The 24,940-nt window shown below is 37.4% G+C and overlaps 1 protein-coding gene across 1 annotated transcript in view; it reads right to left on the bottom strand.

Moving 5' to 3' along the window:
• Nucleotides 1–16,057, bottom strand: part of NUB1 (negative regulator of ubiquitin like proteins 1) — a 42,400-nt gene extending 26,343 nt beyond the window's left edge. The window contains exons 1-8 of the mRNA XM_077150116.1: nt 15,950–16,057; nt 13,173–13,290; nt 11,150–11,317; nt 8,887–8,945; nt 7,853–7,923; nt 3,954–4,133; nt 3,677–3,768; nt 1,975–2,081 (exon numbers count right to left, since the gene is read on the bottom strand). Coding sequence (XP_077006231.1) covers nt 1,975–2,081; nt 3,677–3,768; nt 3,954–4,133; nt 7,853–7,923; nt 8,887–8,945; nt 11,150–11,317; nt 13,173–13,290; nt 15,950–15,969 — 815 coding nt within the window. The 5' untranslated portion in view covers nt 15,970–16,057. The remainder of the gene's footprint in view (nt 1–1,974; nt 2,082–3,676; nt 3,769–3,953; nt 4,134–7,852; nt 7,924–8,886; nt 8,946–11,149; nt 11,318–13,172; nt 13,291–15,949) is intronic.
• Nucleotides 16,058–24,940: the final 8,883 nt, after the last annotated feature.

Below are 24,940 nucleotides of genomic sequence, written 5' to 3'. Positions count from 1 at the left end.
CTATTGCAGGTTCAGTTCCAGACCACCACAATAAAGGAAATATTGCAATAAAGTCAGTCACATGAACTTTGTGGTTTCCCAGTGTATATAAAGTTATACTTACACTATACTATACTTTATTAAGTGTGCAACAGTATTATGTCTAAAAAAAATAGATACCTTAATTAAAACGTGACACAGAGTCACAAAGTGAGCACGTAGTTGAAAAATGGTGCCAAGAGACTTGCTTGATGCAGGATTGTCACAAACCCTCATTTTGTAAAAAACACAGTATCTGCGAAGCACGATAAAATGAGGTATGCCTGCATACAGTATTATACCAATAATTCACCAAAATGGAAAAGAAAATAACACTGAAGTTGTTAACTCCTGACCACATTTAAATAACAAGACTAGTTTTATTTCTGGATTATAACCTCATACAAATACCATTTCCCATTAAAAGAAATCAGAATCCTTGGCGGAACTGGCAATTCCCAACCTGGGGCAGAAAATGTCAGAGATGAGTCTGGAATACCTTTGGGCATCGGAGATCGCAGACACTACAAAGACTGCCAGTATCATGTTAAAAAGACTTAGGACTACAACATGGGTGAATCCTGAAGACATTACATTGAGTGAAACAAGCCAGACACAAAAAGATGGTATATGATCTCATTTACATTAAACACCTAGACCATGCAAATTGACAGAGACCTAATAGATTACAGGTCCTCAGGGGCCAGAGATAAGGGTAAGGGTAAGGGTAAGGGTATGTTATTGTATGACATGACTATCAAGGGTGAGCCTGGCCCTGGCGTCATGGGATTTAGAGAGTCTTCTTGACCGAAAAGGTAAAGAGAAATGAAAAAAAATAAATTTTTAGTGACTGAGAGATTTCAAAGAGTCAAGAGGTCATTCTGGAGGTTACTCTTACACAGTATATAGATATCCTTTTTCAGTTTTTGGTGTATTGGAGTAGACAGAGGGAAATACCTGAAACTGCTGAACTGTAATCCAATAACCCTGATTCTTGAAGATGACAATAACTATGGAGCTTTTAAGGTTTGACAGTGTGATTGTGAAAACCTTGTGACTGACACTCCCTTATCCAGTGTATGGACATATAAGTAAGAAAATAAGAACAGAAAATAAATAAATAATAGGGAGAATGGGAGGTATGGGATGTTATGGGTGTTCTTTTTATTTCCATTTTTCCTTTTATTATTATTATTATTTTTTTGGAGTAATGAAAATACTCAAAAATCAATGTGATGGCAAATGCAGCACAGCTATATGATGATACTGTAAACCAATGATTGTGCAATTTGGATGATTATATGGTATGTGAATACATAATATATCTCAATAAAATTGGATTAAAAAAAGGAGTTCATTCTGATACATAAAAAAAAGAAAAAACATCTCATTGGTCTCATTTATTCTGAAAACAAGAAAATAAAGGGAAAGAACCAAGCATTTTATCCTGTCTTTCCTGTATATTTTGTACCTCAGCAATACCAAATAGCTGATAAAGAAAAATATATCTTTGCAGAAGAAATTCCATCTAACAAATGCTGAATGAATAATAGAATATCACTATTTTGTACCCTCTAAAGAAACAATGGATATGGGAGAGGATGATCAATGTTGACACCAAAACCATTAGATGAAAAGCTGATGTGGGGGACTTTGTAACAAATTGTTCAGGCTGACAACACATCCGAAAAAAGAGCTGACATTCTACCTGCTTGCTGTAAAAAAACCTAAGTACTTATGTTTATAAAATTATTTTCTTTATATGGAAAGGAGATCAATTAAAAATAGGAAGGGAAAAAATTCACAAATTTGTCTACACCCTACCTACTATATTACATTTCCCACCGTCTTGGGTGAAAATCTGAAGTCTGAAGTGCATAGGGGAAGGGAGGGTACTATGTATAATTTGGGCCATCTTCTTTAAAACCGGTATTCACCAAGTATAAAAGTTCCTACCAGAAATATTTGTCAGCATCCAACAGACATGGCAATGCTATTCCATACTCTTTTCTTTTCAGGAAAGCTCTGCCCTTCTCATGATATCCCATAGCTAACATGAGGGCCTAGGAAAAAATACGGATTTAAAGTAACATCACTTTAAATTATAACAAAAACAAATAACATTAAAAGAATGTTAATTCTAAAAAAATCTAATGAAGTAAAAACCAACAACAAAGGAGATCATAACTAAATCAAAAAGTCAAGTAAGAAAAACATAATTAAAACTTTATTTCATTTAAACAATGAAATGAAGTACTCCATTTAATATGCTTAATATGGTCATAACCAACACCTATCTTGTTGTTATATTAGTTTTTTTTCTGTATTTGCAAATCTACATCTATTTCTAGTTTCCTATAATTAAGCATAGAAAAAAGTAGCTGTGATGCCATTCATTTTTACTTTCTAGTTTTAATCAAGTTTTTTTTGAAGTATGTGTCAGTTATAGCATTCCCAACACAATTTTAAAAGCTGATCCAAAAATGTTTTCATTAATATTTCAGATTTGAATTTTTATGTAATTCGATCTTATAAATGCTTTCCAGAAAGATCTAGAAATCATCATTTAACATAAGATAGCAACAGGACAATAATCATCAACATTTAGAAAACAAACAAACATTAACCCACTGCTATCATTACAAAGCTCCCTTATTAAAACTTAACCCGGGCGGGACACGGTGGCTCAGCAGGCAGAGTTCTCGCCTGCCATGCTGGGTTAAATTTCCGGTGCCTGCCCATGCAAACAAACAAACAAAAAACAACCTAACCCTAAATTTCAATTTTAAACAGAGTAAATTCATATATTGAGTTCTACTCAAACTTGTGCTTTGAGAACAAAAAAATTAAAATTAACCTTATCCACAGTCATTAGCGCTCTCCATTTTAAGAAATTATTGGACCCTAGTAAATTGGCATTAGGGCCTAAATTTTTAAAATCTGCTATAAAGACTTCCTTGGATATGTTTAAAGGTAAAAACCACCTCCTACCTACTCTATAGAACAGGGAAGGGGGACAGGTAAGGGGAAACGGGAGAGATCTCAGAATTACCTATCAGATTTTTCCTGAACTATACACTACACCCTATTTTGATATATCCCTTAGGGAACGTGGCCCCTAATAAAATAAAGTAAACCAAACCAAACGAAATCAAAACAACCACTGCCAGAATGGAATGATCACATACTGGGAATGTTTGTGTTTCTTTCTGTAATTTTTTTTAATTAATAAAAAAATTAAGAAAAAAAAAACCAAAACAACCACTGCCAGAGAAAGTCAGTTATAATGAAGGCAGTGGGTCATATCATCTGGGAACATAGAAAATCACTGCAGTGGGCCACGGTGGCTCAGCAGGCAGTAATGCTTGCCTGCGATGCCAGAGGACCCGGGTTCGATTCCCGGTGCCTGCCCATCGGAAAAAAAAAAAAATTACTGCAGGACAGCAAGATCATGGCATTCTATATTACTGTACTGAAAATCAGAGTATAAAACTGCTATATGCAACTTCTCATCACAAAGTTACATTCTCTGTTTATAAGGCTTAAGATAGAAAACCGTTTCTTAATCTTTTGTAACATTTCAGGATAAAATAAGCAGAAAAACATCATTTCTCTGATAATAAATTTAACTAGCTATAAATTTATTTATAGCACTTACTTTCCTTTCTGATGGAGGAATTCTGATTGATCTGCCTGTTTGGTTAGCTATATCTAAGTAGGGTGTACTTTCTGGATCCACCACCATCTCAGCTGCAACAAAAGCAAAAGGAACTCTATTAAATTCAATGTTAAAAAGCAGTGGCACTCTTAAAAATGTCAGACTACTGGGGGAAAAATCAGTAAGAAATATACAAACCCCCCATATTTATGTGACTTGATGTCACCTTTAAGCACCTGAGCTAGTATATAAATGAAAAGCACAAAACCCTGTGTACCTCTCTCTGCCAGTATTTCCAGTCCTCTCTTAGTTCTCTGTATTTTTTTTTCTTTTAATTCAGCTTCATTTTGCTCTTCTTCTACCTGAAAGGTTTTTTTCACATCCTCTTCAGACTGTTTTAATTCGAGTACCATTGCTTTCACATTGTGTGTCACTCCTTGCTCTTCAAGTGTTTTTGCTGTAAAAAAAATTGCATATTATAAAAAGAAACAGTTTTCTATCTTAAAGAGCCATTACATTTACTGGGTAATAATCCATTTCCTATGTTAAATGGAATTCCGAAACCTTCATTAATACCCCAACCACTGCGGCCACATAATTGCTTAGAATAGGTCTAAATTTGGCTATTTAAACTATGTTACTGTTAAGCAGCTGTGAGAATCAGGCAATGTAAACAGAACTAAGTTCACTCTGTCCAATCTTTATTCTTAACATAAGACCAAACTGAACACAAATATTTGAGAATCTATTAGAGGGAGAGCACCGTGTTAAGCAATATAAAGAAAAATCACAACTTCCCACCCTCCTAATAGAGAAAAAAATAAACTCAACTCACAGCAATGGATGAGGGGTTATGAAGGCATAGAGCATTGTGAGAGGGAATTTATAACAGCAATGAAAAGCAAAGACTATAGCTCCATCCCTTTTTAACTATGTGGCCCTGGGTAAATTACTTATCTTAAGGACTCAGTTTCTCCATATATAAAATGGAAACAAAAACAAGGGTAGAAATCAATAAAACAGAATGAAAGAGAGAACACTAAAAAAAACAAAAATTGGTTCTGTGAAAAGACTGATCAAAAAATTAATTACAAGGGGCAAATTAATAACATACAAAGTAAAAAAAAAGGCAATATAAATACAGATGCAAACAGACTTTAAAATACTATTATGAACTTAAAACACATAAATTTAAAATCATTTCTAGAAAGATAGTAAATGACAAAATTGGCATAAGGAAAAATAGAAAATTTTGAATAGGCCAAAAACCATTACAAAAATTAAAACTGTAGTCAAGGAACTCTTCCTCACACATCTAAACAAAGAAACAATAAGACCCTGTACTCATAACTTTTACAGGCAAGTTCTATCAAACTTTCAAGGAATTTGTATAATTGTTTCTAAAAATTAAGACAAAAAAGTTGCCTAACTCATTTTATGAAACTATATAACCAAGCAATAGAACAATAAAATTATGGGTCAATTTTAACTATGAGGGTGCACAGGGAGTTAAGTAGTACAATTCTCGCCTGCCATGTGGAGGCCAGGTTCAAATTCTGGGCATGCACTCTAAAAAATAAAAAAAAAGTTGTGAACAAAGTTCCCTATGATGTACATACCATCTATCTGCCTCTGGGTGTGTATATGTATAGATACAGAAATACATGTATGTAGGGAAGCACATGAAAAATTTTATTTTGAATAAACAGGTGAAAATCTTAAAGCATAAGCTAACTACATCAAACAATGTTTAAACAAAGATATAACTTGACTAAATAGCATTTAATGTAAAAATGCAAGAATGATTTAACATCTATCAGTGTATGCCCATATTTTCAAACTTAAAACTCTGTGAGAGACCAGAGAGATGTTTATTTGATAAAAAATGTTTATTTTGGGTAGCACAGAAATAATTTAACTTGTACGGTCAGTTTACTTGAACACCATAATTACACAGAATCTTGAACAGGGCCTGAGATCTCATTGGTTTATACAGGTTAGTGTGAAACCCCAATATAATCCAGAGTAATTAGTGCAGAGAATAAAAAAGCATTTGCAAAGTCCTTTTGGGGGGCTGGGAAGAAAGGAGGGATCATGAAACTTACCCATGTGGGGAATTCCTGATAGTCAAGCAAGCAGTGGGGACAACCAATTCAATAAGCTGAGCCCTCAATCTTGCGGCTCACCCCTATGAAGCTTATTCCTGCAAAGGAGAAGCTAAGCCTTCTGGTAATTATGTCTAAGAGTCACCTCCCCCCCAACCTCTTCTGTTGCTCAGATGTTGCCTCCCTAAGCCAACAAGGCAAGTGAACTTACTGCCCACCCCCCCACCTCAGATAAGAAGCAAGAACTAGATGCAGACAGCAACAAAGTCAGATCATAAAGAGGACTGAGGGGGGGGAAACAATGAAAATGAGATCCGTAGCACAATGCAATTTTGGTAAATTAAAACACACAGAGCAACATGAGGTATCTTACAAGGAGATATAGATATTCAAGAAAGTATAAACATATCGAAGTGACTGGTTATGTGGGGGAGGGGTCTGAGGGCACGGACCAGGAATGAAGGAGAAAAAAAACAGGAGTTGCCGTTGAACAAAATGATGATAGTATGCTAGCAAATGAAGAGTATGATTATCTCAACTCCTTATTCCCAAGGTATCAATACAAAACAAAAACTAATTAACAATGATCTAAGGAGATTTTTCAAAACTTCCCATTTCAGCCATCCACACAATTGTTAAAACCTTTACTGAGAACTTTCTTCACATTGTGCTGGTCCTTAGAACATAATTATACTTTTGAACTGTTCATCGTCTGGGGCGAGAAAGAGACATGTAAAACAAGACTAAGTGTAAAAAGAAATGAATAAATGCAAACAAATATTCAATTAATGCTGCTGGAGCAAAGGGGGTTCATAAAGGCATTAGGAAAGCTATCTCCAAAAGGAGGTGACAAGTGAGCTGGATCCTGGGATATATTTAAAAGTTTGGAGTGGGAGTAAAGAGGAAAGAAGGAAGAGGGATAATGGAGGTAGTTCAGGTGGAGGAAACATGGAAGGGAATAACTACCAATAACAGTGACTTGAGTATGGCTCCAGCCTAAGGTGTCTTACAGGAAATGGCTAGAAATGACACCGTAAAGAAGGCTGGGGTTAGGCTGCAAAGGGCTGAATATATGTCAGGATAAGAAATTTGAACTTGTTTCTCTAGGCCACAGGAAGCCACCTGGAAACCAGGCAACAGCGCTTGCCTAAATTACTGCAATAGGTAACTGGTCTCTCCAAATTCACTAATGTCCCTTCAAATCCATTCCCCTCATTATAGTCAATGATCTTTAAAACATAAATATGGTATATACCACTCTTCATACTCAATGGCCTCCCCATGCTCTTATGAGAAACACCATAATACTAATGAACAAGGTTCACAGAATCCAGGTTATCTGAACAGGAACACTTTTGACATTTTGAGTCACATAATTCTTTTTTTATTTTTTTGGAGGGCTATCCAGTGTATACTGTAGGATGTAGCAGTGTCCCTGGCCTCTACCCAGTAGATGTCAGTAGCAACCCCCATCTCCACCCGATGTGACAACCAAAAATATCTCTATACATTGCCAATATCCTCTAGGGAGCAAAATCACACCGGCTGAGAACTCCTATTATAGTCCTTCACATTACGGCCTCTCTCTGATTTCCCATTCTTACAAAGAGCCACTCTTTCCCCCAACTCCTACACTCAGGCATACTAAACCTTTTTCAGTTCTTCAGATCTGCATCATGATGTCCCAACATGAGACTCTCAGCCTGGAACACTCCCCATCTCTGCCTTCCCGACTCAACTTTAATTCCTTTCCCTCATGGAGAATTTATTAACCTCTATTTTATACCTTAGTCTTCTATTTTACAACATTCAATCAGACCTACAATTGGCGTCTTTCTTCCCCACTAGGCTACAGCCCAGCACAGAGCAAACAATAAATATTTATTGGAAAAGTTATCTTCTACTTTACATTTTTATATTAGTAAACTTCTAAAATAACTGGTTTGGGGTTATATATGTTTTATAGCCATTACACATTTTTGAATAGAGGAATAGTGAATAAAACAGAAGGAAAGTCATTATTTCTCTATTAGTTTGATTTTGAATTTCTGCATGCTTTGCTATAACATACCTAGTTGAAGCTGTTTCTTATTTATTACAATTTTGATATAGTTTTCTTGAAATCCAAACGTTTCAGCTATTCTGTAAAATAAAACCATTGAAAACTATAGGAAAACAAACATAGTAATTATTATCCAATGAATAGATTTTAATCATAACTAAACATTTTACACAAAACACCTAGTAATCATACTTTCTGACCCACAAACATCACTTCATCATAAAGTCAGCCAGAGAGTTATCAAAACTCCATGAGACAATGTCATTTTTAAACCATCTGTTTTACTACTTTTTTCCTTATGAAGTGGAAGATCACGATGCTTAATATATATCTGAACAGAAGGGCCTTATCTGTCCGCCAAGAGAAAATCCATTCCCCAGACCTTCTAAAATCCCTTGGAGGAGCCAACAACAGAGGAGTTGTTCTATATAAATCATCTCTTCACATGTGTTAAATAAATGGTATTTCCTGAATCCATCCCTAACAGTCCTGGTGTAGACCAAAGAAGAAAATGAGAAAAATAAGTTTAAGAAACACTGACTAATTAGCCCAGGAGATAAAATACCTACCACTTAAGGATACACACGTACAAGAAATAACCGACAAGATCTCAAAATTAGGATTTCACTAGTTAGTGACAGGCTAAATCACTTTGCTGAAGGTCACAGCAAGTTATTAAGAAATATAATTCAAAACTAATGAGCTCGCAAACACCTGGCTGTCTCTTTTATATATGACTCATTCTTCATTCAAATTTGTATCAAGGACCTATTATGTGATGAGCATTGAGCTCAGATCTGATCTAAAGTTATACCAAGAAGTAAAAAAGAGTGTTATGAGTCTGGAGTTCCCACTGTGCCACTTAACTACCATTGTAAGCCTTTACAGGTCATTCAATCTCTAATTCTCAATTTTTTTCTTCCATAAAATGGAGATAATAATACCCAGCCCTATCTATCTCATAGGATCATCACAGAAGACCAAAGGAGTGAATGTAAAAATGGCCAAGACCACCCTGGACACCAGAGCACACAGATACTTACTTAGACCTCAGTTCCCTGCCAGTGATGTGCAATCGGGTCTCCAACAAGTTTTTCCTATCCTGCTTAAAACATTAAAAAATTAACTGTACTTGAATTAGGTATTTTTTGAGTTATTACACCGTGTCTACAAGATCAGAAGGTTAATATCAAAGGATGCAAATACTTAGGTCACTGATTGTGGACGAAAACAATGCATGCATAGAGGAAGAGGCCTCTTGAACCTAAGTAGGAACTGGGGACCTGAAAGTCCTCAAGGGGGCAGTAGTTTGGTAGCATCAAAAAACAAAATAAAACAAACCACTTGGTGCTAGGCAGGGCTTCAGTCTGGTGAAAAGGTACTTCCTTAAGGGATGTGTCACATGGCCTTCTTTATTCAAGTTTTAACCAAGGGAGATGGTCTAAGCTCTACAAGGACCTAACCACCTTCAACATTAGGGGCCACCTCTATGAGCAAGAGACATTTCCTCCTCACTGTATACTCTGTGGCCATGACAGTAATGATAGACATGCTTTTTGAACGTCTTCATTCTCCGCTGGCTGAGCATAAAATGAAAACATAGAATCATTAGGAACACTTGAGGCCATCCAAATCTTCTGCTCAGATTCCATACTCACCAATCAGCTTTCTAACTAGTAGTTTGTTTCCCAGATACTTGATACTAACAATGAGACTAGTTCTGTATAAGTATAAGCCCTTTAAATCAATAAACAGGTTTTCTGAGAGACACTGCATACTTTTATTTTTCTCATAAAGGCCTTTATTTTTCCTAGACATTTTTAACAGCTGTATTGATATAGTATAATAAAAAACTTGGCTGGTCTTTTCCCCAGTTCCTGGAGAAGCAAACTGAATCTTTGGAATTTCCTGTGAAAGGACTGCCTTCTATTCTTCATGGAGAACCTAGGACCACATCTGATAGTTGCAGGGTGGGGCCAGCAGCCTGAGAGTAGGGTTTAGCCCTACCAGAAAGATCAACCAGGTACTTGGGGGGTGGCGCTTTGAGCCATGTCACATCAGCCCAGCTCCCCAACATCTGGGAGATTATATTTAATTAATCTGATTGCCTTCAACCAGGTGGAGATTGAGTCTATTAGTCACAATTACATAATGAGGCCACTTGAAGTCCCAGTGACCTTCCATGATTGAAATAATACATCTCTGTGCTGGGAGGGTGATGTGCTCTGACGCCTCGATGAGTGGACACGTTTGAGAGCCTCCCAGACCTCGACCAATACGTCTCTTCCTTTGGCTTCCTTTTATATTCTTTTACTATAATAAAACCATAATCCTAAGTATAGCACTTTCAGTGAGTTCAGTGAGTCATTCCAGCTAATTATCAAGCCTGAGCAGGTGCTGGGAACTCCCTCAATCTGTGGCCAGTTGGTCCAAAGTGTGGGTGGCCCCTAAACCTGTGACGGGTGCCTGAAGGACGATCTTATAGGAGATTTCCCTTAACTTGCGGAATGGGCCTAATGGTAGTGAGAGTCAGAATTGTACTGGACTGAGTTACTGCAGTATTTGCAGTTGGTGTCAGAACCTGCTAGGAACACTTGAGGCCATCCAAATCTTGATAGATGTTAGCTGAGGAAGCTAACTAAAGTTTCTGATACCCTTACAACTGAGATATAATTTACATACCATAAAATTCATCTGTTTAAAGTCTAAGGTTTCTAGAATATTTACAGAGTTGTGGGACCATCATCATAATCCAATTTCAGAACATTTTCATTATCCTCTCCCCTGGCAAAAATCATACCCCATACTTTTCCCAATCTTCCCACCTCTTATTTCATCCTTACCTTCCCCATCCACCCAGCTCTACTCAACCAGGAATCTGCTTCCTGTCTCTAAGAAGTTGCCTATTCTGGACATTTCACATAAAAGGAATGTGTCTGGTTTCTTTCACTTAGCATAACGTTTCTGAGATTCATCTGTGTTGTAGTATGTATCAGAAGTTTCTTTTTACTACCAAATAACATTCCATTCATGGATATACAACATTTTGTTTATTCATTCACCATCCTTTTGTTTTTATATACATAAATGTTCATTCATAAACAGGATATATCATATTTGCATGTGATTTTATGTAAATGGGATCTGGGAAAACAAACTACCAGCTAGAAAATTAAAATTAAGTTGTAAGTCAATAAACGTTCAACATGCAAAATAACTTAAAGAAGTGTAAGTCTGGATTATAGTTTTTTAAAAATCACAACTTAACTTTTCACTAAGTTAAACATTAGGACTTATGTTACTCACTTTTCTTACTCTTGGTGGTAAAAATACCTCAATTGTAGCAATTCCTGTTGTTTTATAATTTTCATTTCCTGTTCCACGTTCAATTGCTTTGCAACGTATTTCTTCTATTATTTTTTCAATCTCACTTTCACACCATTCTAGCTTGTCAGAGTATTTCTTAGCAAGGTCCTATCAAGAAAAATCAGAAAACACAGATCAATATTGTACCAACTTGGAAAAAAATATATAAAAGACAGAATGGCACATGTAGGACTCAAGGCAATAAACTCTGCTGAGTTGCGGTCATGTTTATTAGAGTAAAATCCAGTTTGCAGCTTGTCATCTTGTGAGGCACAGAGAATTCAAATTCAGGGGGTGGGGGGGGAAGCTAGAGAAACAGGCCCAATAGAAAAAGTGAAATAATTGGGATTACTATAGGTGAATAAGAAGGGTAAGCTGTGATTTATTGACTGGAATATGTAAAAAAATTATTCAAGGAATAGTGAACTATTTATCTCTACTGCAGGAAAACAAAAAGAGAAAAATGGAGAAAGCATTTTAATTGTAGTTATAACAAACCAGGTAAGGTTTAAACAATTTTTTTAACAGAAAATTCTGAATCACTGGTACTGGTAATAAAATTATTTGTAAGGAGGGCTTTAGAATTGGTAAAGAGAACTTAAAAGACTAAAGGGGCCTCAGAGAAAGATCTGAACCAGTTATTATATGAAGTGAAGTCACTATGTTTCCTCTCCAAGAATATCTGCTTTTAAGGTTTAAAAGCTCATTAAGATCTGAGAGGCTTCACTCCTCATAAAACATTAAACACTCTAAAGAACCCTAAAGCCTAAGGTTTTATAAAATTTATAATGCAGTACTATGCAGTGCTTAAAAATGATGGAGCAAAAAAAAAAAATGGAGTTTATGATGGGGGAGATATTGATGGTCTACATAATTAAAGCAGAATGCTGAGTATTTTATTTTTAAGATACTATATACCTACTTGTAATACTTAGATATTTCAACATTTATATAAAAAAACACTGAAAGAATATAGCACTATTAATGATATATATATTTTAAATGTATTCCTTATTTTTTGAATTTAATTATACACATTTTTAATGTATTATTTTTAACATCAGAAAACTAAGTTTTTTTGAAATAACACTTTTAAAAAAACTAATTACTTTCCAAGCCAAGAAATTATAATAAACAAATTCAGAAACAAGGTCATAAGGTAGGTTGCAAAAAATAAAAGTGAGATTTGCCAGGGGCAGAGGACAAGAAAGACAGAAAACTCTTAGCACCCTGACACAGTTTCGGCCACTTCTCAACTACATCACTGCAAAATGACAGAGAACAATTTCATGCCCTCATGATAATCTCTTGTCCCCAATAAATGCTACATCATATTCAGGATACTCAGACTGAAAAAACTAAGAAATCATGACAGGATTTTACAAATTAATAGATTTCTATAAAAAATGATTGGTTTTTGGATTAGGTAAGCAGGCAAACTTCAGTTTCTAGAAATTTCATTTTTGATGATGCCATAAAAAACTGAGGCATAACCATTAAAAAACATATATTTTGGAAAAATGAACACTGATAGCCACAGAGTAAAGAATTGGGAAAGTGGAGCAATGATTTTATATAAGACCATGATAAGCAAGAGGACTGAGAAACAACCAAAACAATGGCGCTCTAAAAACATAAAACAATAACTTAACTAGCACTAGTACTGCTGAGCTGTTAGGTCAAAATTACTTCCTAGATAAATCATTTTATGTAATTTTGTGACGGTATTAAAAACAGCGTATGCCTGAAAAATTAGAGAACATTCTTAAATGAATAAAATCTTATTTAACATAAATAAGTCTGTCAAATCCTAGCAAAAAAGTGGGTACCTGCTTTATCACTGATGCTTCTGGTTATGCCAAAACTTTATTTGGTTGTGCCTGGCAATTTCTGGTAACTTCAGAAATTTGTTTACTAGAAAGATCTATAACACTGCTGATTACTTGTCTTAAAAGAAAAATACCTTCAATGCCAAACCAACTTCTTTATTTTCATCTGTATATGGGGGTTTCCAAAGTTGAATTCTGTCTTCCCTTAAAAACTGGGTCAATTTTGCTTGAAGGTATTTCTTTTGTGCCATCCTGGAAAGCAAAATTGTATAAGATTAAAACCCCACAGCACATTTTGAAATGCTTTATAACTTACTTAATACACTGAGGTATTCTGTAAAATAAACTCCCTCCTACCCTCTCTCTCATATTTATCTAAATTACTAACGCTTTAACTAGCTCTAAAGGTTTTAAAAAAATTATGTATATAGTAAATCCAAAATTGCCAATATATAGCAAGACTTGTTATACTTTTTTATTTCTTAATACATTATTACCTGATCTGAGAAAAAAAGAACTAAAAGATGAATCCCTAAAGTAGCAAAACATTTCAAACTTAAGTTCTAAAGATTGTATTGTGCAATAACTTGAGAGTAACTTTTATAAATAAAAAGCATTGAGCTCATAAATTCTTTTGTATTTTGGCTAAATTTAATTAAAATAAAAGATTGACCACCCTGGTAAATAAATATAAAGAAAAGCCAGCTTGAACCATGAAGTATCAATAATAAATAATATCTATACCTGAATTTATAGAATTAAAAAGTTTTACAATTCTAGAAAAGTTTTGCATGACATTTTGTGAAAACAGTATTATAGCATCTTTACAAATACTAAATTAAATTATAACACTAGTTGAAGCATCGTTTTACTACATTTAATTCATTACTATATTCAATTCTAACTCTAGTTGGAGCTTAGAAAACTGAGGTCCCAGGTTTGTAAAACGACTCAGTCACAGCCACAAAAATTAGGCTGGAACTTCTGCCTACAATAATGGACTCTGCATTTTATAATGCAATCGTAGGTGCTTTTCTGTTCTCTGTATGTAACTACTCTTTCCCAAAGAACCACATGCCATCAGCAGACCTGTCTACATATAGCACTTAACTTACGATCAGAGCAATCAGTGTTGTGGGTGTGACTGATGACAAATAGTTGATAAAGTATAGTGCAAATAGTAGAAAGGTAAAAAGTTAATAGCTCCTGAATGGTGGAAACGAGATCTAGAGAGGAATAAAAAAATCTATATATCTATTATCTATCCATCTATCTATTTATATATATATATAAGGGGAAAAGAGACATAGGATGTATCAGGTTTTCTTTTCTCCCTCTTTTTTTTTGGAGTAATTAAAATGTAATATAATTGATTGCGGTGATGAATGAATAATTATGTGATGATATTGTGAGCCACTGACTGCAGACTCTGGATGGACTATATGGTATGTGAGCATATCTAAAAAAATTTGCATTTAAAGTATATATAGTTAGTATTAGGGCAGGTCAGGGTGGCTCAGCAGGCAGACTTCTCACCCGCCATGCCAGAGAGCCGGGTTGGATTCCTGGTGCCTGCCCATGCAAAAAAAAAAATAGGGAGCACAGGTGGTTCAGTGGTAGAATGCTCACCTTTCATGTGGGAGACCGAGGGTGGATTCCCAGACCATGTACGCAAAAAAAATTTATATATATCTATGTTAGTATAACCTAGACAAGGACTTGTTTTCTATTTAAGGCACTATTTCACACACACATATGTACTCTCAAAATCCAGTTCACCTGACCTTTAAATCAAGTTTGGTAACTTAAGTGTTTTCAATAAATAAACATATTTAAAAGAATAGTCCAGTCTGTTATACTAGTTTGGGACAAGATAAGGGAATAAAAGGGAGGAAGGAACTAACAGGGAGAGTGCTGCCTGCACTGGGGCGCTGCCCATGAAAGAATCCTACTTTCAAGTACTAACTGCTTCTCACGCTGAAAAACTTCATAGTACTTATGAGCAGTACCTTTTCGAAGGCAAATAACTCACATGACCACTACACACGGTTATGTTCCTTACTCATATCTCTTCAGAATTTCTGAATAAAATACCAGGGCAACCCACTGCCGGAATAACTTCATGGGCTACTGGAGCCAAGCTATCTGGAAGGCTGAATGCACGGCCCTCAGAGGACCCACCCAAGCCACCGCCTGCCAAAAGTGTTTCACAAACCTAGTCTGTGTCCAACACATCACGCAGCAAATGAACAGCTTAAGATTTCATTTTTTCCCACTGTCTTTAAACACAAGACTTCAGTGACAGATAACAGACTAAGCACTGCTACAGATTTTAAGTACACTGAAAAAGAAAAAAGCTTAATAATCAGTTTTCTATTTTAATGGATAATTGAGAAAGCTAGTTTCCTGCCTGTCATCCAAAACAACCAAAAAATGCTGAAATCCATTAACATCACTGTTACAAATTGAAAGTGAAATGGTAGAAACCACAACTTTAAAAGTTTCACTTTCACTTTTGTAAGTTAATGGATCGACGCCACCTTGACCCAAAGCTTTTCAACTGTATCTACCCAAAACCCCTTAAGTTTTCTTAGAAAGAGCAATAAAAGACTCTTCTATTAAAAGATTAAGAGTAAAGGAAAGAGATGAGAAATACAGAATCATATGGTCAAGGTTCAGGAAAATCAACCGTATTTACTCATTAAACAGCAAACAAACAAACAAAAAACCTCTGGCTTTCACTGCAAATAAATCCGAAAGGCTTATTTGAAATAACAGTGTTATGAGTCAAGCTTTTGGTCTGGCTAATTAGTTATACATATATATATATTTATTTATGTTTTCCAAAAAAACAATACTCCAAAATTCCTTTTTTAAGACTCCCCTCCCCACCGCCCCAGCCCAAGGCAACCTTAGCAAACCAAAAGACATCCGATAGCCTGCGCGTCCCGAAGCGCCCCGCCCGGCCGCCGCCCCGGGGTCGGACCGGGCCTCACGCAAGAGCCGCTCTCCAGCCTCAGCTCCCGGCCAACCCCAACCGGGTCGGGGAGGGGCGTCCGAGTCGCGCCAGAGCCACTCCGGGTGCCGGCGGGCGTCCGGAAAATGCCGCCGCGGCGGCTACAATTAAGCCGCCGGGTGAGTCCGTCGCCTCCTCACCTCCGCCACCGCCGCTCCTACCCGCGACCAGCCGAGTGCCCGGATGCGGTGGCGGCCGCTGTTTGTTTTCATTCCGGGTGAAACCGGCCTCCGCCTCCGCAGTCTCACAGCCCTCGCGCCCACGAGGAGGCGGGGTGGGGGCGGGGTTGCGGGTCTGGGGCCGGTCGGGAAGGCGGGGTGGGGCGGGGGCGGGGCCACGAACGCGGGACGGGGGCGGAGCTGCCCGGGCGGGCTCGCCCGGAAAGCCGGAAAGAACAGGGCCCCTGGGAAGGGTGGGGTGGGGCGGGGCGGGGGCGGGGCCGGGGAAGGGGTGGGGTGGGGGAGGGTGGGGCCGGGGCGGGGCCAGGGCGATGCTCTAGGCCCAGGTGTCTGGGACCTTTTATCTGCGCCCCGCCCCCTGGTCTAGGCCGAACCAAACCGGATGTCCCACCCACCCCCACGCCTCTTGTTTCCCACCCTACCCTTGATAATCACACCTTGATAATCCCACCCGGAGCGTGCGCTCGTGGTGAAATTGAACAGGTTCACCCTACCTGCTCGACCTCTTTCGCTAGAGCTTTTTGCCCCCAATTACCATATCCATTACCGTTATCAACCGAGAAGGCAACTTTCAAAGTGGAGTGCGCTGAGCCCGCCACTTTGAAATAAACGTAAGATAAGGTCCATACCCTTATGTCTAGTGGAGGACAAAGACAACTGTAGACACACACACAAAAAAGCAATTTGTGAAATGTTGTGAGGAGAAAGCAGATCCCAGATGGTTGAGTACGAGCTTGAAAGATGGTCAGGCTTTTGGTAGGCGAGGGAGAAGGATAAGATAGAGTACATCTTGGACCCCCGAAAGTTTGCTTCATCCTTCTAAATCCGGAAGCCAATTGTCAAAAGACAAATCGGAGTCCAGTTGCAGTTAATTCAGGACACCAAGATTGCTCCACCAAGGAAACCAATCTCAAAAATGAAAGCAGCTTGGAGGTTGGGGAATTTGCAAGCAGTTTTATAAACAAAAAGAAAGAATTTGACTAGGTTCTGTTGATTGGAGCAGGGACCTGTTAGTCTTGTAGGGGTGGGTTAAGTGTAGCGGAGCTGTATTAGTCAGGGTTCTCTATAGAACCAACAGGAGATACCTGTAAATAAAAGATTTATGAAAGTGTCTCATGCAACGGTGGGAATGTAAGAGTCACAAATCCGTAGAGTGGGCTGTGAGGCTGGCAAATCCCATGAAGGGTCTCGTGGAGTTCCACAGGAGAGGCTTGGGAGCTGAAGAAACAGTGAAAATTCTTTTCTTCTCCCTTAAAAGTCTTCAACAAATCAAATCAAATCCAACTGATTGTATTATCTCTTTGGGCGTGGGGTAGGGGGAGTGGGGGGGAGTGCCCTTAGTTGATCTTAGATGTAGTCGGCCACAGATACAATCAACTGACTGATGATTCAATAAACACCTTGTGGTTTATCAACCAGCCACAAAAGATCCTTGCAGTAGCAGTTAGGCCAGTGCTTGCCTGATGAGACAACTGGCCATCATCACCTGGCTAAAGTGACACCAAAACCATCACGGGGGCTTTATTTTATTTATTTAACTTAAAAAAAATTTTTTATTAGCTCTGCAAAAGTAAAGCTTCCAAAAATTTTGTACAATATGTATGACTATGATATGTGATTTGTCAATATGGGGGCTTTATTTTTAATTGAGCTACATATGCTCAACCAGAGGCTCAACTGGCTTTTGGGGGTCCAGAGTCTTGGTAGGGACTTCTGAAGAGGATGTTTATCATATAATTCAATGCGAGTTCAGAGAATTGAACTTTTGTGTTGGTTCTGAGAAAAAATAGGAAATTTTTTTTTGTTTTTTTTGTCACCATCCTTGGACCTGTTCCAGAATCATTGTCACAGTGTGGTGCTTGAAAGCATGGATCCTTCAGTAAGGCACCATGACTCCAGCGAGTATGAGAGGTGATCTGGAGCGGATTACTTAACCCTTTCTCTGTCTCAGTTTCCCCACTTGTAAAATGGGGATAATGACAGCACTGCCTTTGGTTGTGGTGGGAATTCCGTGAAATAATGTATGTAAAGCACCCAGTGATTGTTGCTTGTGGTTGCTGCTGTTAGTATTGACTTTCCATCCACCCTCTCCCAAGAAATGTTCCGAGGCTAGCTTCAATTATGCTAATGAACTTCTCCTTTTTTGTGACTAGTTGTAGGATCCTGGATAATGATTGCTCAATTAGTGAGGGCCAATTCTAGGAATATCAGCCCGATGATGAAATGCAGAATCAAGTGGAACAATGAGATACCAGATACAGAGAGTTCAATAAAGGGGGTGTTCTAGTTTGCAAGCTGCTGGAATGTGATATACCTAAATCGGCATAGGGGAATTTATTAAGTTGCAACTTTACAGGCTCTAAAGCCTTGAAAATGTCCAAATTAAAACAAGGCTATAGAAATGTCCAATCTAAGGCATCTAGGGAAAGATATTTTGGTTCAAGAAGGCCAATGACATTCAGGGTTTCTCTCTCAACTGGAAAGGCACATGGCAGACATGGCGATATCTGCTAGCTTTCTCTCCAGGCTTCTTGTTTCATGAAGCTCCCCTGGGGTCGTTTTCCTTTTCATCTCCAAAGGTCTTTGGCTGTGTGGGGTCTATAGCTTTTTGCAAAATGGTTCCCTCTTAAAGGCTCCAGTAAGCAACACCACCTTGAATGGGTGGAGACACATCTCCATAGAAACCATCTAATCAAAAGTTACCACCCACAATTGGGTGGATTACATCTCTATGGATAATCAAAAAGCTCCCAACTAGCAATGTTGAATGAGGATTAAAGAACTTGGCTTTTGTGGGGTACAAAGATTCAAACTGGTACAGAGGATATCAGGATAATCCAGGCATGAAATGATGACATGGATCTGACTGTAGACAGAGAGGAAATAAAAGGAGGAGGGAAGGAGTGCAAAACAGAGAGAACTCTGCAGCGGAAAAATAGGAGTTGAGGACTGATTGCATGTGAAGGATGAAGAGGAGAGTTAATTCAATGAAATGTAACAAGTAATGTTAATGGAGGATTTGAACAAGGTGCCTTCATAGACGTTTGAACTGCTTTCTGAAAGATGTGTTAATTAATGTATGTTCAGTGTAGTTTGGGTTATTAAATGTAATATGTTAATTTCTTTGAAAATTGCTGAGCCTTGTGCACTGGACAGGGGATGCATTCCAGGGGAAATAGCTTGAGATGATCCTTCAAGCAGACCTAATACTATTTCCAAAATGGGTTGTACAAATGCAAGAGGTGTGCAAAATATTACTCATTAACCAGAAAGTTTGCTGTGTTAAAGATGTGTGCCTGGGTGGAAGATGTCATCAAGAGATGGAGTCTATCTCTCCACCCCCTGAATCTGTTTTCGCCTTGTGATTTGCTTTGACCAGTGGGGCAATAGCAAATGTGATGGAAGCAGAGGCTTGAGAGTGCTTGGGCTTTGGGGCTTGCTCTCTCTTGCTGGAGACCACCATGTGAATAGGTCTGAGCTCACCTTCAAGAGAGTGAGAGGCCATATGGAAGAGAACCAAGGAACCCCCAGCTAACAGCCTGCTCACTGCCAGATATGTGAGTGAAGCCGTCCTAGATCCAGCTGACCACAGACACATTGGAAAGTCCCCCAGAGATCACCTGGGCCAACCCAGACAGAAGAATCACCCTGATTCTATGAATCATGAGCTTGATAGAAGTTTTATTTTAAACCGCTATGTTTTGGGATAGTTTGCTCTGCAACAAAAGCTAACTGACAACAGCATTCATGATCAAGTAACACTGCAGTCAGGCCTTATTCATTGGACAAGAACAGTTATCCTAAGAAAGCAAAAACTCAAAATATGATTAAAAAAATATCAAGGGCAAAAGCCATTTGCTTCTTTGTGACTGTAGTAAAATTTGATTTTTTTCCTGAACGTACTACGAAGTCTACATTTTTCAATGCATTGATCTTTTTAATAAATGATTTACATTTTTTCTTTATAGTTCATGTTGGCATGCATTCTCACTTCTTAAAACAGCTTTATTGAGGTATAATTCACATACCATGCAGTTCACTAATTTAAATTGTATAGTTCAATGTTTTTTAGTCTATTCACAGAATTGTGCACCCATCAGCACAATCAATTTTATAACATATTAATCATCTCCAGGATGAACCCTGTATCCATTAGTAACCACTCCCCAAATCCCTCAAACACCTCAGCCCTAGGCAACCACTAGTCTACTAGTTCGGTTTGCTAAAGCTGCCAGAATGCGATATACCAGCAATGGGTTGGTTTTTACAATGGGGATTTATTAACTTAAAATTTCAATTCTAAGGCCATGAAAATGTCCCAATTAAGGCATCAACAATATGATACCTGGACTTTGAAGACAGACTGTTGGCATCCCAGACACCTTTGTCACATGGGAAGTCACATGGTGATGTCTGCTGGTGGTTCTCTCCTGGGTTTTGTTGTTTTCAGCTTCTGGTTCCAGTGGCCACCTCTGTGAGGTTCTAGGGGTACTTGTTTGCTTCTCCAGGGCTTTTTTCTCTGAGTTCGCTCAGCTTTTTCTGTCTTTTATCCTCTCATAAAGGACTCCAAAAAGGATTAAGACCAACCTTGAATGGGTTGGGTCACATCTCAATTGAAACAACCTAATCAAAAGGTCCCACCCACAATAGATCTCACACCCACAGGAATGGATTAAAAGAACGTGGCGTATTCTGGAGTACTAATAGCTTCAAACCAGCACATCTACTTTCTGTCTCTATAGAGCTACCTATTCTGAACATTTCATATAAATGGAGGCATACAATATGTGGCCATTTGTGTGTAGCCTCTTTCATTTAGCATAATGTTTTTGAGGTTTGTACAGGTTGTAGCATGTGCCAGTACTTAATTTCCTTTTTAATGCTGAATAACATCCCATTGTATGGGTATACATTTTGTTTATCCATTCATCAGTTGGTGGGCATTTGAGTTGTTTCCACATTTTAGCTATTTAAATAATTTTACTTTGAAAATTCATGTACAAGTATTTTTGTGGACATACATTTTCATTTCTCTTGGGTATATTCCTAGGAGTGGAATTGCTGAGTCATATGGTAATTCTATGTTTGACATTTGGAAGCAAGTGCACCATTTTACATCCTTACCAACAAGGTGTGAAGGTTTCAGTATCTCCCCATCTTCAACAACACTGGTCTGTCTTTTTTATTATAATCATCACAGTGGATATAAAGAAGTAACATGTGGTTGTGATTTGCATTTATTTAATGAATAATGATGTTGGGCATGTGTTTGGTTTGCTAATGCTGCCAGAATGCAATATACCATAAATGGGTTGGCTTTTACAAAGGGAATCCTTACACCACAAATCTACAGTTCCAAGGCCATACAAATTGTCCAAACTAAGGCATCCAGAGAATGATACCTCAACTCAAGAAAGGCCAATGGATCTGTTCCTTGCCTGTATTCTCTACCTTGGTTAACAGCACAGCTGTGTGTCTTGTCTCCCCAGCTTGAAACCTTGGTGTCAATCTTGACTCTTCTTTATAGTCCCCTGTCCAATTCCTCTCACTTTTACTTCCAAAATGGCTTGAGAATAAGTGCTGACTTTCCCAATCCAGGGCCATGGCTTTAATTCAGGACCTTACTACCTGGCATGCAAACCACTACTGCCTGCAACAACCCGCTAACCAGTGTCCTCTCCAGTTCAAACACCACAATTTCATCAAAGTGCTCTTCATAGAGAAGCTGTTTTAGAATGCCCAGTTCCCCAAGGCCCCTCCCAGTTTGATTCCTGCCTTACCATTTAGCCTCACCATTATGTGGCGCTTGACGACACCTCTTTGTTATAGCCATGTCCTTTCCCATGTCAGCCTAAAAACATTGTGGGAGCCAAAGATTCACAGTTCTCCCCATTACCCACAACGCCACTTTCCTCTCCATGAGAACAGGTTGTGAACACACACACACACACACCTTGTACACACATTGTTCTTTTTATATAAGTGGAATTTTTATATAGTTCCGTCTCTTTTTTTTTAATTAAATTATAGTACATTTTGGATCTCTGAATGTCACTTCATATAGATATGGTCTTTCTCGTTCTTTCTAATGAAATAAATATTATAACATTTAAATATTTCTATACTGACTTTCAGTCTATTTCCATGTATTAGGTATAACAAACAATGCTACAAAAAATCATACCAGTATATATATCATTGCAACTACAAGTATTTCTATAAATCGTTTTTTTTTTTTTTTTTTATGTGGGCAGGCATCAGGAACCAAACCTGGGTCTCTGACATGGCAGGCAGGCGAGAGCTCTGCCACTGAGCCACTGTTGCCCACCCACAACAAGTATTTCTATAAGATAGAGTCCCAGAAATGGAAAAGCTATTGCCAAACTGCTTCCCAAAAAGTTGTACCAATTTACAAGCCCATCAATAGTGTACAAAAGAGCCTATATCCCTGCAACCTCATCAAAATAGGATAATTGAAAAAAATTTCAAACTTTTTTCCAACAAAAATCTATCATAATTTTGCCAATCTCATGGGCGAGAAAATGGCATTCCATTATTTCAAATTCCCCTTGCCATATTATTAATGAAGCAGACCATGTCTCCTGTATTATTTTGGCCATTTGCATTTATCTTCCTTTTATTCATATTTGCTTGTTTTACTATTGGGTTCTTTGTTCAATAATTTGTAGAAATTCACTATATATTACAAATATTTTCATCATGACATTGTTACAAATATTTTTTCCAGGTTGGTTTGCTTGGTCTTTTACCTTTATTTACATGTTCCACCACATGGTAGTTTTACATATAAGGTAGTCAAGACCACCAATAGTCTCTGTAATTGTTCCTGCTTTTTTGTATTTTGCTTAGAAAGGACTTTGCCAGGTCAATATTATGATCTATACTTTTTATTAGAAGGTTTATAGTTTTTATGTTTATAACTTTAATCTCTGTGTGAAATTTTTTATTGTCCAAGGGGAGCTTTTTATTCATGTAAAGACTATTTTAAATGAATATTCAATTTATCAGAGTTGAAAAATTTTAAATATAGGTTTTCTTAAGCCTGTTAAGTTCAACTTACAAATTTTGATGTTCTATTTATAAATCTGGACATTTTTGTATAAAACTAAAATAAATTTCTTACAATTGTTTCTTGAGTAAAGTTTAGAAACTTAAGTTGAACAAATGAAATTCCTTTAATGTGTGCTAGTTATAAACTTAGTTCATTACATTCCCTCAAACATTTTAAATTGAAGTGTGTTTTACTGTCTCTTGAAAAAGAAGAACAATGGAGCAAAATAGAAAGTCCAGAAAGGGGTTCTAATATAAACAGTTCATCCAGTATATGATAAGGAAGGATGGCATCTCAAATAAATGGGAAAACATCAGTCTATTCAATATATAGTATAGAGATTGCTGAATAACCATCTAGAAACAAAATAAAGTTTGATCCATACCTAACACGGTATACCAGGATGAATTCCAAGTGGATCAAAGATTATAACATAAAAAAAAGAAAAAGAAACCATATAAGTTTTAGAAGAAAAGGGAGAGAAGAAAGACTTTTTTTTTATGAACACACAATACCTAGAAGCCAAAAAACAAAACAAAACAAAAAGCTAAATTTTACTACTTAAAAATCTGTATTTAAAATTCATAAGTAGGGCAGTGCGACGGTGGCTCAGCAGGCAGAATTCTTGCCTGCCATGCCAGAGACCAGGGTTCGATTCCCGGTGTCCCATGCAAAAAAAAATAAAAAATAAAAAAATAAAAAAAAATTCATAAGCAAAGGCTAAAGACAAATGGCGAAATGGGAGGAAAATATTATCAATTTACATCAAAGTCAAATCTCTTTAACACATAAAGAGTCCCTACAAATCAATAAGAAAAAAAGGTAATAGAAAAATGGATAAAGGCTATAAAAAATATAGTTCACTGTAAAATAAATATAAATGGTTCATAAACATACGAAAAATTGTTTAACCTCTTTCATAATGAGATAAACATAAATTAAAACTATACCAAGCCATCTTGAAAAGAAGAACAAAGTGAAAGGACTCATACGTTCCCTTTTTAAAATTTATTACAAAACCACTATAATTGGGTGCATGGGTAATTCAATGGCAGAATGCTTGCCTTTCATGTAGGAGGTTGGGGTTCCATTCCTGGACGATGCACCCAAAACAAGAAAATAAACAAATAAACAAACAAAAAACCACCACAATCAACATATCATACAATTGACACAAAGACAGACACATAAAACCAATGGAATTGAATTGAGCAGTCAGAAATAAACCCTCACATCTATAGTCAACCTGGTTTCAACAAGGTGCCAAGTCAAATCAATGGGGAAAGAATAGTCTTGTCAACAAATGATGCTGGGAAAACTGGATATCCATATACAAAAGAATGAAGGTGGACCCTGCCTCACACCATATATAAAAATCAACTCAAAACAGACCTACATATAAGCACCTTGGAGATGCAGAAAGAAATCACCCCAGGGAAAGTTGTTGGGACCCAGAGGCCTGGAGAGAAGGTCAGCAGAGATCACCCTGTGCCTTCCCATGCAAGAAAGAACCTCAGTTGAAAGTTAGCTGCCTTTCCTCTGAAGAACTATACATTAACTAAATAAATCCCCTTTTATTAAAAACCAATCTGTCTCTGGTGTGTTGCCTTCCAGCAGCTAGCAAACTAGAACACA

The sequence above is a fragment of the Tamandua tetradactyla genome, chromosome 1, assembly GCF_023851605.1.
Source record: "Tamandua tetradactyla isolate mTamTet1 chromosome 1, mTamTet1.pri, whole genome shotgun sequence".
Taxonomy (NCBI): Eukaryota; Metazoa; Chordata; class Mammalia; order Pilosa; family Myrmecophagidae; genus Tamandua; species Tamandua tetradactyla.
This window is presented reverse-complemented; position numbering and strand designations above follow the sequence as displayed.